This window comes from Choristoneura fumiferana, chromosome 25 (genome assembly GCF_025370935.1).
Source record: "Choristoneura fumiferana chromosome 25, NRCan_CFum_1, whole genome shotgun sequence".
In the NCBI taxonomy this organism is placed as follows: domain Eukaryota; kingdom Metazoa; phylum Arthropoda; class Insecta; order Lepidoptera; family Tortricidae; genus Choristoneura; species Choristoneura fumiferana.
The window spans coordinates 4,569,257-4,582,262 of NC_133496.1; the positions used below are offsets into that span (position 1 = coordinate 4,569,257).

Below are 13,006 nucleotides of genomic sequence, written 5' to 3' on the forward strand. Positions count from 1 at the left end.
AAACAAATCAGAAACCAGGCGGTTTTTAGGGATTTATTTTTAGAATTTATTTATTAATTTACAAAAACTATCGATAGTATACATAGATATTATCGATACTTTTGTACAATCGATAGTGACCTATATTTCAATACTATAGAAATATAAAGGTGAATGGCAGAATAGCATTTTTAACGAATTTGCATTATAGGTAAATTCAGCTAATTATAAAAACCAAATTATTTAAATGTAGATCAACGTGTAGATGCAACCGATGCTATTGAAATAACGGTAACTATCGATTATTCAAAACTATCGATAGTATCAATACTATCGATGGTAACGATACTATGAATGTACGACTAAATATTCTATGAATATTTCAAGCGTCTACCTGTTGCCGTTATTCATATCGAGCAAAAAACGGCAAAACATTTATTTTATTCCGTTTTTAGTATTCATTGTAATAGCGGCAACAGAAATACATAATCTGTGCAAATTTCAACAGTCTAGCTATCACGGTGCATAGACGGACGGACAGCGGAGTCTAAGTAATAGGGTCTCGTGGGTACAGAACCCTAAATATTATAAACTCACCTATAATTCCTAAACAAGCTCAGGAAGTTCTTCCACATTAACGACTTCATGTGCCTCCACTGCATCGGCTTAATTCTCTCGAAGCAGGTGGTCGGTGGCTTCTCCTCAGGCGGCAAAGCTTCCATGGGGGAAGCAATATCTGGTGTCACCACTACACGGCCTTTGCTGCTCATGGAGACATTGTCACCGAATTCGCCAGAGATTTCACCGAGATCTTCTTCCAGGTCTATTACTGATGGGTCCTAAAACCAGTCAAGATCATGAGCTTCGCTTTTAGAAAACTTATCAAAGGCAGGCTGAATCGCAATAAAATTTGAAGATCTTTTTTTACCTAAAAACCACCTATATTTTAAGCTTTGTGAATTGAATTTTTTTTTTGTTAAGTTTTTAAGCAGTTCAGCTGTGTAATTTTTTATGAATAGATAGCACTCGACATCAAGCAAAGAAATACAATAAGATACGTAGCTTGACGCATTTGTTTTATAATTTCTCGAAAGTTTATAGGGAATTTAAAAATATTAGAAATATTACAAATTAGATCCACCCGGCACCCGTCCCGATCAGCACCGCCTCGCCGCGAGCGGATAGTAAGTATTCTTTATATATATATATATATTTTTTTTATCATGGGACACTTGACACCAATTGACCTAGTCCCAAACTAAGCAAAGCTTGTACTATGGACACTAGGCAACGGATAAACATACTTATATAGATAAATACATACTTAAATACATATTAAACATCCAAGACCCGAGCACAAACATTCGTATTATTCATACAAATATCTGCCCCGGCCGGGATTCGAACCCGGGACCTTAAGCTTCGTAGTCAGGTTCTCTAACCACTCAGCCATCCGGTCGTCAATATATGGATTTGTATGGGCATGCGCTCACTACATCAACTCCGTAGCGTCACCGGATCGCCACGCTTGTGTCCACGCGCGGACGGCGAGTGGACCACTCGGTGATAGCTCGCTGCTCGTGCGCATGCATCGCGTGAACCACGCTTGTCGGCGCGGTGCTCTCCACCCTCATTTCATAATAGACTACTCGGAAATTCGTGGACCACGCGACGTCCACTCGTTGACCACGCGATGTTCACTCGTTGACCACACGAGGTCCACTCGTTGTCAACGCTGCGTCCACCAGTGTCGAGGCGGTGCTGGTCGGGTGCCAGGTGGCTCTAATGAGCTATGACCTTAACACTGTATCGTTTACTAAATGCATATAAATTTAAGTTAATTATTAAACATCACATCATGATGATACTAACTGGCAACGATGGCAGTTCCACTTTCTCCACAATATCAGCGAGGATGCTGGATCGGCGTCGCTTCCCCATGTTTTGCAGAACTGCTAGTTTCAGGAATACGTCCTCGAGGTTCTCAGCTTGGTAACGTCTCATCAGCTCACCTGGAGCTTCTTCGGCCAGGAATCTGCCTCCGCGCATCAGACCAATCTGTAACAGTCATTATTCATTCTTTATTGTTATTGAAATGATCATTTTTATTGGTATTTTCATTGACATTTTAATTTTTGTCATTGATATTGCCTCTGTTAATGGTCGTTTCTAACATTAAATTTGTCGTTAATAGTCTTATTATTTACGTGTTTATACCTAGTTACTTATAGGTAGAGACATTTGCAATCAACTTTTTAGACACTAATTATTTTTCAAACAATTGCAGATTTTGTAAGTAAACATACTTTTTCTGTAATTAATAGAGTGTCCAAAAAACATTTCATTTACGTAATTACATTAACATTAATTTTTGTGTTGAATTGCCTCTGTTTTGGGTAAACATTAAAGACAATTTTTAACGATTAGACGCTAGTACCGGTAAAAGGTTGAGAGACATTTACGATGACGCGTGCCGTGGTTCTTATTACAATGTCATTAATGGCTAATTTTGGCAAAATCACGCATCTTCGTGGATGGGACTAGGTATACACGTACGAGTGCTCGTCACTGTCCCAATAGTTAAAAAAAAGTAAAAAAGGTTTATTAAAAATAAAGGTTTTTAAATCGTTTACAGTTCCATATTTGGGATTCACAACGTCAGCATGCCGAGATGACTAAAATTATTTAAAGAAACATGAAATTGAAAACAAAACAATGTACTGACTAGCGGACCCCATACTAGGCTAACCAGTATCTTGGGACCTGTGTCATTTTATTCTTATGTCATTAGCAATAGAGATAGCAGCAGGGTGTCGTCTATTGGCATTAGCGTGACGAGCCCTCGGACGTTTACCTTACATGTGACGACCGGATGGCCAAGTGGTTAGAGAACCTGACTACGAAGCTTAAGGTCCCGGGTTGGAATCCCGGCCGAGGCAGATATTTGTATGAATAATACGAATGTTTGTTCTAGGGTCTTGGATGATTAATATGTATTTAAGTATGTATTTATCTATATAAGTAAGTTTATCCGTTGCCTAGTGTCCATAGTACAAGCTTTGCTTAGTTTGGGACTAGGTCAATTGGTGTCAAGTGTCCCATGATATTTATTTATTATTCATTATTTATGTTTTCCCGGATTATGTGGGGAAAACTTCAAGGACAACGGGAAGCTGAAGAAGGAGACTATTATTTGGCTCAAAAATGATAGGAAGTGATTCAAAATGAACACAAGATAAATAAATATCAAGGAACACTTGACACCAATTGACCTACTCCCAAACTAAGCAAAGCTTATACTAGGCAACGGAAGACCCGAGAACAAACATTCGTATTATTCATACAAATATCTGCCCCGGCCGGGAATCGAACCCAGCATCAAGCTTCGTAGTCAGGTTCTCTAACCACTTGGTCATCCGGTCGTCCAACCTGACTGATGACTGTTTTGTACAGCTGTCTCCAGAATCGAAATAAGTACCTGTAGTGATTGATGATCTCAGAAAAAGGAAATAGCACTAAATAAAGGAAAACATTTGAAATTTACCACGAGCTTTGCGGTGAAGGAAAACATCGTGAGGAAACCTGCACAAACCTGCGAAGCAATTCAATGGTGCGTGTGAAGTTCCCAATCCGCACTGGGCCCGCGTGGGAACTATGGCCCAAGCTCTCTTATTCTGAGAGGAGGCCTGTGCCCAGCAGTGGGACGTATATAGGCTGGGATGATGAAGGAAAACAATGCAGACAAATTGTATAGGAATATCTCCATCTATTTTAAAATTTCAATTGCCTTAAATGTATGAAATTATATGAAACTTACGACATTAGCTTGCTTAGTCTCATCAATATAGTGGGTTGTGATGATGACAGTGGTCCTGCCACCTTTGGTGATTTCCACTAAGTGATCCCAGATACTGAAACGAAATTTTGGTTAAGATTATAGTTACGCAAAAAAAAATAAAGGGAAGTGACCCGTGTATTTACTTTAATAATTACGGAGTGATAAGTCCTCAAATCACAGAGCACTAACTTGAGTTTAAATCCTGGAGAAACTATTATTTTTTTGGATCTGATTGCATTAGGTACAATTTAACTGATGTAATCTACATTGATCCTCTTTGCCGTGCGTTACCTTTGTCGCAGCACAGGATCCACTCCAGCAGTGGGCTCGTCCAAGATGACGAGCTCAGGCTGATGGATCAGAGCCGCAGCCAGCGACACCCTCCGCTGCTGCCCACCTGACAGAGTCTTCACCTGCCTGGTAAACAATAAAGTGTCAAACATCTTGTCTGGCTCATTCGCCCATTCATCCCAGTCTATACCTCCCACTGCTTGGCACAGGCCTCCTCTCAGAATAAGAGGGTTTGGGTTATAGTTCCCACGCAAGCCCAGTGCGGATTGGGAACTTCACACGTATCATTGAATTGAATGGCAGCATTTTCACGATTTTTTCCTTCGTAATTTCGTAAAGATTTTCGAAAAACTCAGAGGTGTGAGCTCGGGTTTGAATTCAAGATCCTCTGCTTGAGATATCATAGGTCTAACCACTAGGGCACCTCGGCCTAATTCATCCAGAGCCAATACTCTGACCGCATAAAGCGGAAATCATAAGAACTTGTAAATTTTTCAATAGTAGTTAAATGAAATAATATAAAAATAGTCTAGCTTAAAATAAAATGACTTTTTAATTAATGAAATCCCTACTAATAATATAAATGAGAAAGTAAAAGTCTGTCTGTTATGCTTCCATGTTCACATAAAATAATATTGTCGAAAATTAAAACCAAAATTTTAGTGACCTAGATGCTTGCATGCTGAATACATGTGCTAAACTTATTTTAAGGTCATTTTACCTACTGTATTCTTACAAATAAATATTTTTGAATTTGAATTGAATTTGAAAAGTATTTCAAATATCACCACAATACCACAATCTGATCAGGAAGTGGTTGAAAAATGATTTGCTAATTTTGAAAAATCATTTACAATCTTACAAACAAACGACCGTCTCAACTTAAATAAAATATTGTAATAAAATGCCGATCCATTTCCCACGTTGCTTACGGTAGTAATAACTATAAATAGTTATTTCGTCAGTTCAAAGATAAACATAGTTGGCAGGTAAAGCCCTCAAAATGATGTTAGCGGGTATAAATAGCATAGCCACGAACACCGTTTACATTAATTTATTGAATCAGGCGTTACTTTGCGGAGTAATAGTAGATTGATAATCGAGGGTGAAAAGTGACCCGTTTCACCCGAGATATTTCTGGCGCTCGAGCGAAGTGAGAGCGCCAATAGTTCGAGGGGAAATGGGTAATTTCACCCGAGTTAGACACTCTACTTTTCATTTCGACTGTGAGGAAAGTAAAATACTACAAAAAAAATTAGAATAATAATAAATTGAATTTAAGTACTTGTATCCAACCTCGATCGGTACCTTTTCGACCTGGCCGACTGCTGACGACCAAGGAGCTTATATACAAAACTGTAGGTTGAACGCCGAACGAAGAAGTTTGACTTTTATGACTTATTTATATATTCCATCTCTTTCTTTCAAATTTCACGAATGACTTCCATCTCTTTCTTAACCTAACTAAAGAAAGAGATGGAATATGTTCGTGACATAATAAAGATCAAATTTCTTGTTTCAAGCGGATGTTCGGCGTTCAACCTCCAGTGTTGTATATAAGCTCCTTGGTCACGACGTGCATCTAGATGGCCATGCCGAAACGTGGAAAAAAGTGGCATTAACGTAACTTAATTATCTTGGAATCCATGGCCAATCGAAAAATAAAAAAAATAAATACTTTCCACCCTAGAGATGAAAACGCAATTTTATACCCTGCTATCTACCCATGAAAATTAAACTTTCCGAACAGGAGAGATGAAAAAGTAATTGTTTCAGTGCACCGTTTACATTTACATAAACTTTAGTAACGTCAGTATTTTATATCTATATTGTTATCAAAGTGACGTCATCCTTTCCGTGTATTGACGCGTGGAGCCACCGTCGAGCAATGGAAAATAAATCATGTTTAAAATTGCTTAAGGCATAGGTCAAAGTCATAGCAACAAGGAAAACATTACCAACGCTTGTTTATTTTCCACTAGCAACTCCGAAAAAAACTATTTCTCGTACTCGTTCCTCGCGTACTAAATAAAGAACAAATTAACAGTATGAACTGTAAAATGTACTTAATAAAGCACAAGTTAATTGAATAAAAAAATTTAAAGGTAGTATTGAATTAAATTCTTAAATAATTAAATTGGTAAGCTAAGTAGGTAATTGGTAAATTAGTAGGTCAAAATGAACTTGAAATACTTCACTCAAACAAAAATCAACAATAAAAAGGAAAAGTTAAATAAAGGCTTGTAAAAATGGTTTGATATTTAGAAGTTAAGCGCCTGTTTCGCCGCTGATTAATAAATGTCAAGTGAGAGATAAATGTGATGCCGTCTCTGTTTATTCAAACTACATAAAACAGAGATAGCATCACAGATATCTATTTTGTCACATAAAATTTATCAATAAGCGATGAAACAGCCATGAAGTATACAGAAAAGCATAATCTTGACTTAATTATTAAATTACCATTACATTGCTTACCATTAAATTGCTTCGCAGGTGTGTACAGGTTTCCTCACGATTGCCGATTAGCCGATTGCGATTCATTCTGAGAGGAGAACTGTGCCCAACAGTGGGACGTATATAGGCTGGGATGATGATACTTACTTGGTAGGATGTGGCAGGTTCAGAAGTGTCACTAGGAAGTCCACACGCTCGTCGACTTCGATGGTGGTCATGCCAGCGATCCAGCCGAAGTATATCATTGTTTCCCTGATAGAGAACTCTCCGAATAATGCCGTTTCCTAAAAAAATGGATAATAATTGAATCTCCTTCACAATACCACACTTCCGCACACGTACACTTATTTCAGCTTGAAAAGCAGCCCGAGTTTTATTCCAGACTTCCAGCTATCTACATACTAAATCTCATCCAAATCCGTCCAGCTGTTTTAGTGTGAAGGAGTACAAACATACATACACTTACAAACTTTCGCATTTATAATACTAGAGTTTATCCGCGGCTTTGCACGCGTAAACTATTCGATCTGGTAGCTACAATTGAAATTCCGGGATTTTACAAAATTCCCCTGAGAATCCCAAAAAAATTATATCGTGGTCTTCATTGAGATTGTGTTAAAAACAACTGTAAAAAAACACATTTATAATATTAATAGGATTTATGCCAATTCAAACACAGCTTATAATATACCAACCAATTTGTACAGTAAATCCACTTGCATTGTTAATTTACATGGTAATATTACTCCCATGTTATGGTCAGTCATACATGAATAAATGAATAGCTTACAACAACTTGGTCACTTATCTATATATCTATCTAATACCTTTAAACAAGCAATTCTTGTATATAATATATGTATATAATCAGAATCTAGGAAACGGCTCCAGCAATTTCGTTGAAATGTTTGGTATGTTGGGGTTTTCGGGATGACAAATCGATCTAGCTTAAATTAAATCTAGCTTGGTTTTATCTCTAGAAAAACGCTAATTAACGGGTTTTAGCCCGAGCAAAATTCGATCACGTAGGTACTTTTATTATAATAAGCGTACAATTTAATAGCAAATTCATCAATAGCCCTAAAGAATTCAACGGCACGTAACATACTTTGGACGTGCTAATTTTTCAAAATAATCTCATTACATCATTAAGTAAGTCAAACTGACCTAAATTACACCTAAATTCAGTTCAGTTGGATGCCTGAAAATGGTAAAAAAAGGTTGGTACCTATTGCAAATTTAGAAAACGCGACACTTACATACCAACATTATGATATATAAGCTGCCCAAAAGACAATAGTGACCACGGAGTTTCCAATGAATTGAGAATTAGGTGGGCATTTTCACAAGAAAGTGTACCTTTTCTTTTTTTAATTTTGAAAAAAATATGGTTTTTCCTACTCAGAATTAAGGGCACAATCGATTCAGATAGTTTAAAAAAATGTCTTAAGAAAATGTCAGTTTTGTGACATTTTTTTCATACATTCAGTATGGGCGTCACAAAACAAAACTGGCGCAGAAAATTTTGTAGAAAATACCGAAAGCTAAACATTTCTTGACATTTCTTGTCTACGAATGTTTTATAAATACAACAACCTCATAATTATAATACAAATAGTTTTCATTCAATTAAATGAATTCAGAATTTTATCTGAATACATTACGTAGCGTCTTTAAGGAAACGTATTTTTGATTAGATTTACCGAGGCCCTTATTTTCTTTAGATTAGTATATTAAAAGTAGTAAGTACATCTCTAGTTCCTACGCAATGTGGGCACAAGCACCGTCTGTATTTCAACGTCTGTGTTGACATTTCTAGGCTCGCAAATAATAGATCGGAGCGCAGTGGCGCGCACTACCGTGCCTATTATGGTTGCATGACTACCATATTGTTCTAGCCACTAATTAGTAATACTTGACATCCTGATAAACTCTAACTGCTATACGAATAGAGTTCTTTTACGGTCATTTTTTGAGTCCTTTAAACGCTATTATATTACCACTACCACACTACGTCCAGAGGACTAGATAACCCGAGAAGAAGATAAAATTCGCGGTCCCGGGTTCGTTATCCATTTGGGGCAGATATTAAATGAGAGATATGAATGTTTGTTCTCGACTCTCGAGTGCTTAATACCCATTTAAGTATGTATCTATGTATTTAAGTATGTTTATCTGTGGCCTAGTAGGTACAAATAAGACAAGCTTTGCCTGCTTTTGGACTAGGTCAATTAGTGTCAAGTGTCCCGTGGTCATAGTGGTGGTGGCATTGGCCGGTGACTTAGCCAAGTTGTTAATAAAAATTAGGCCGCCAAGTACTTGTATAGTCTTATATATCCATCCCAATAAAAATAAAAACATAAATAATGATTTATTGTACAATCAACTTCAAGCAAAATACAATGCTCAAGTATGGAAAGTTTGTACAGAGAAGTCGCGGGAATACTTAATCAAATATTCTGACCTCCAAACTAGCTATCAAAGACCTGTGTCTTGGGGGCTTGAGTTTGAGTAACTCCGTCACTCAAACTCAGGCATAAATGTCATATATCACCATTGTCTTTATTTTAAATAAATCCGTTTAACTTCATTTTTTAAACTCATTTTTTAAAGACCAATACCATGCCAAGCCTTAACTCACGCAAAACAAAATTCCTAATTTTGCCATTCATTGTTTTCCGATTCGAATTCGGTCATAAAACAAGCCGAAAGGCCACAAAGTTAATTCGTTCACATTAATCCATAAAATTCGGCAATAATTTAAACATTTCCCCGTGAATTTGGAAAGCTGACCGCTTTTTCACGTTGGGAATTCGAGCACGGCCATTCACTGTCAAATATGCTGGATATCTTGTTGGATATGCTGGTTAGAAAGAAAGAAAATATTTATTCATAAAAACGTAGGACGAAAAAAAATTAAAACAATATATATTTTTTTATTATTCGACTGGATGGCAAAGGAGCAAGTGGGTCTCCTGGTGGTAAGAGATCACCACTGCCCATAAACATCTGCAAAACCAGGGGTATTGCAGATGCGTTGCCAACCTAGAGGCCTAAGATAGGATACCTCAAGTGTCAGTAATTTCACCGGCTGTCTTACTCTCCACCCAAACAGTGCCAGCACTGCTGCTTCACGGCAGGATTAGCGAGCAAGATGGTGGTAGCAATCCGGGCGGACCTTGCAAATAGTTAAAATAAACAACGCGTATGTCGCAAAATGGTCAAAATTCTCGCGAACGGCGCTGATCTTCCTTCGGGAGCATTAGGGTATCATACATTGAAACTTGAAAAACCGTTGACTTGAAAAATCTAATGAAATTCATGATGTTATTCTTAGAACCCGCTGCGCGTGAGCCGACACCGCACTTGGCAAATTTGAATATAAGTAGGTACTTATATGTAGTAGGAGAGTAGGTATATGAAATTCTCAGTCCGCACTGGGTCCATGTGAGAACTATTGTTAATGTGAGGCCCAAGCCCTCTCAAAGAGAAGAGGCTTCGCCTAGCATTGCATTGTATACATGTATAGGCTGAGAGCAAACATGCTGTTCTCCATGGAACGTAAAAACCAAGAAGGCAAATTTAAAAAAATTAAAACTAAAAACATGCTTTAAACTTTTATTATTTTCACTATTACCACAACTGGGACTTATCGGAATCCACGATCAGGAGGTATTTATTGTTTGCGAGATAGGACCCGATCGTGGTAATACTTCTAACTAATAACCCTCCTTCTTCGCAGTCGGTTAAAAAGAAGTAAACAGAAGCAGTCATGATATTGTCTTTGGCCCTTAAGGCGACTCTACCAAAAAAAAACAATGAGGTTCACTTTCGAGAAAATCTCGGAATTTCCAATCAAATGCTGACTTAATGGTTTCTGCGAGCGAGGTAGCTTCTAGTTGTGTATAAAAAAGGATTAATCTCAACTGAGATTGCATCTAACTAGATGCATCCTTAATAAAACCTTCCTTTATAAAACGTGCTTGAAAGAGCAAAGCCCTCCCGTTTGTCCACAAAAGAGATTCGAATGTTTTCTGTTTGATCTTTGCAATGTCAATACGCAGTGTAAACTGAGTATCCTTTATTGCACAGTGTAAGTATGAGTATGTACGAAAAAAATATAATAAAGAGTCGGTAAAAACTTATATTAAATTTACTCGGTAAACTTTATCACTAACTATGTTTAGATTTTTGCTGTGTTATTCTAATTATTTCACGCTGTTATATTTTTTTTCTTATAGGTCAGCAGATACTTTTTAGTACTTAAGTATATTGTAAAGGTTGGTTAAGATTAACCTTAATTAACGTGCAAGTCGCAACGTAAACTGAAAAATTTGCAACGAGTGAGACCGTACCCTTAAATTCTAATTGTTAACAAAATAGGTAATTAAGTTAAGTAAGTAAATAAATATCATTAAATGAGTAAAGTAATTTAGTCTGACCGCAACAGTGCGGTGCTTTTTAGATGATGGCCAGTGAATGGATTGACAGTGAATAGCCTGCTTTAATGGATCGGTATCGGTTTCGACAAAATTGCAACGCAGGTTTTATGTACAAAATTATTACCAACTAGCGTTTACCCGCGGCTTCGCACCCGTAAATCATTAGATACAGGAGTTGAATTGAAATTCCGGGATTTTATTAAGTTTTCGTGGGAATTAACTAAAATTACATCATGGTTTTCATTGACGTTAAATTAAAACACCCATGCCAAATTTCATGACTAAGCCCAGCGGTTGTTATTTCGAGATTTTATCCCTATCCCGTGGGAACATCGATATAAAAAGTAGCCTATGTGTTTTACCCGACTGGCCGAAGGAGGGTTATGTTTGTCGAGCGTATTAAGACCGCACTTTTACTAATCACACTTACACATGTTTCCGATAAAAATATCATCATCATCATCACTCTAGCCTATAAACTTCCTACTGCTGGACACAGGCCTCTTCTCAGAATGAGAGGGCTTGGGCCGTAGTTCCCACGCGGACCCATCGCGGATTGGGAATTGGGAACTTCACGTACACCATTGAATATCAAAGTTCAATATCTCAAAAACGGCTGAACCGATTTAAATTAAACAGCTAAGAACCATCATAAAGAAAGTTGCTTTTATGTAAAACCCGCATCGAAATCTGTTTATCCGTTTGCGAGCTATGATGCTCCGGAAGACAGACATTGGCGTCAAACGTATAAAAAAGTAAATAAATTGTAGACGACGCATGCAAAAAGTTTGTTTAAAAGATTGCATAAGTATCAACACTGGCCAGGCCACCAATAATCATAACTATCAACACTGGCTAAGATAAGTGCCGTGAAGATACGCTCTTTTTCTGGTAATAGATTTTAAGACTGTAGTTAGTGTTTTACAATACAATACAATAAATAAGTTTTAATTGTGTTATAACGCAGATAATATTACTTGATTTTTTTCGTAATGGCTACGGAACCCTATCTTGGGCGTGTCCGACATGCTCTTGGACGGTTTTTTATTTTTATTTTTAATAGCCTATATGGTTTCTCACAGGTAGGCAAAGGTCCATCCTTCCTTACATTGTTATTAAAAAATTGTTTCGTTTTCGTTAATTTACTACACCCCAAAAATATCATGTGTTTCCTGTAACACGAGCAAATAAGTAATTAAAACATAGATCGTATTCGTCCAACTGAACAACACTAGTTCAGCGAATTTTAAAAAAAATCGTTTTGGGAAACAATAACGTATAATGGAATGTACGCGCAATAATGTACGACGTGATAATCCGAAGCATTATTGCTTCCGATTATCATGTCGTACAATATAATGGTCGCGCATTATAAGTGCGTACAAAATATTGCGCGTGCTGTAATGTACGTAGTGATAATGTACGACGTGATAATCTGAATCCAATCGATTCGAATGCCCATAGATTTGTGTTAGGTTGTGTTAGGTCCAATGTGACCACAATGCACATGCGTAGCGAGCGTGCCGCGGCAGCAGCCGGCGAAGCGCCAGGACCAAATTAAAATATTTTCTACTAAATTTATTAATAATCGGTGAACACGAAAAACAAAATGTACATAAGCACAGATTATCAGGCCGTGCATTATTTGAGCGTACGTTAACAAGTCGTACATTAACTACACCCTTCGTTTTTTTTATTTTTAATACACCTTAAAGTTTATTCGAAGAAGCAATGTGAAGCAAATTGTTTGATATTTCCAGCGTGACAGGCGACGTTAGTTGGGTTCTAGGATGGCGTACATTGATGACAGTATAATTTGTATGAAAAAGGGAAAATCTAAAGTCTCTATTTTTTTTTTAAATCGCTGAATTAATGTTGTTCAGTTTCACGAGTACGATCTATTTTTTAACTATTTGTTCGTGTTACAGGAAGCACCCGGTATATTACAGTGTTCGATTTTCCTTAAGTAACTAACCACAGAAGCCACTTTACAGCCATC

General features: G+C 37.3%; 1 protein-coding gene across 1 annotated transcript in view; it reads right to left on the bottom strand.

Annotated features, from left to right (window-relative positions):
- Nucleotides 1-13,006, bottom strand: part of LOC141442465 (ABC transporter G family member 23-like) — a 100,250-nt gene that overhangs the window by 24,487 nt on the left and 62,757 nt on the right. The window contains exons 4-8 of the mRNA XM_074107472.1: nt 6,713-6,849; nt 4,109-4,234; nt 3,797-3,890; nt 1,852-2,037; nt 577-818 (exon numbers count right to left, since the gene is read on the bottom strand). Coding sequence (XP_073963573.1) covers nt 577-818; nt 1,852-2,037; nt 3,797-3,890; nt 4,109-4,234; nt 6,713-6,849 — 785 coding nt within the window. The remainder of the gene's footprint in view (nt 1-576; nt 819-1,851; nt 2,038-3,796; nt 3,891-4,108; nt 4,235-6,712; nt 6,850-13,006) is intronic.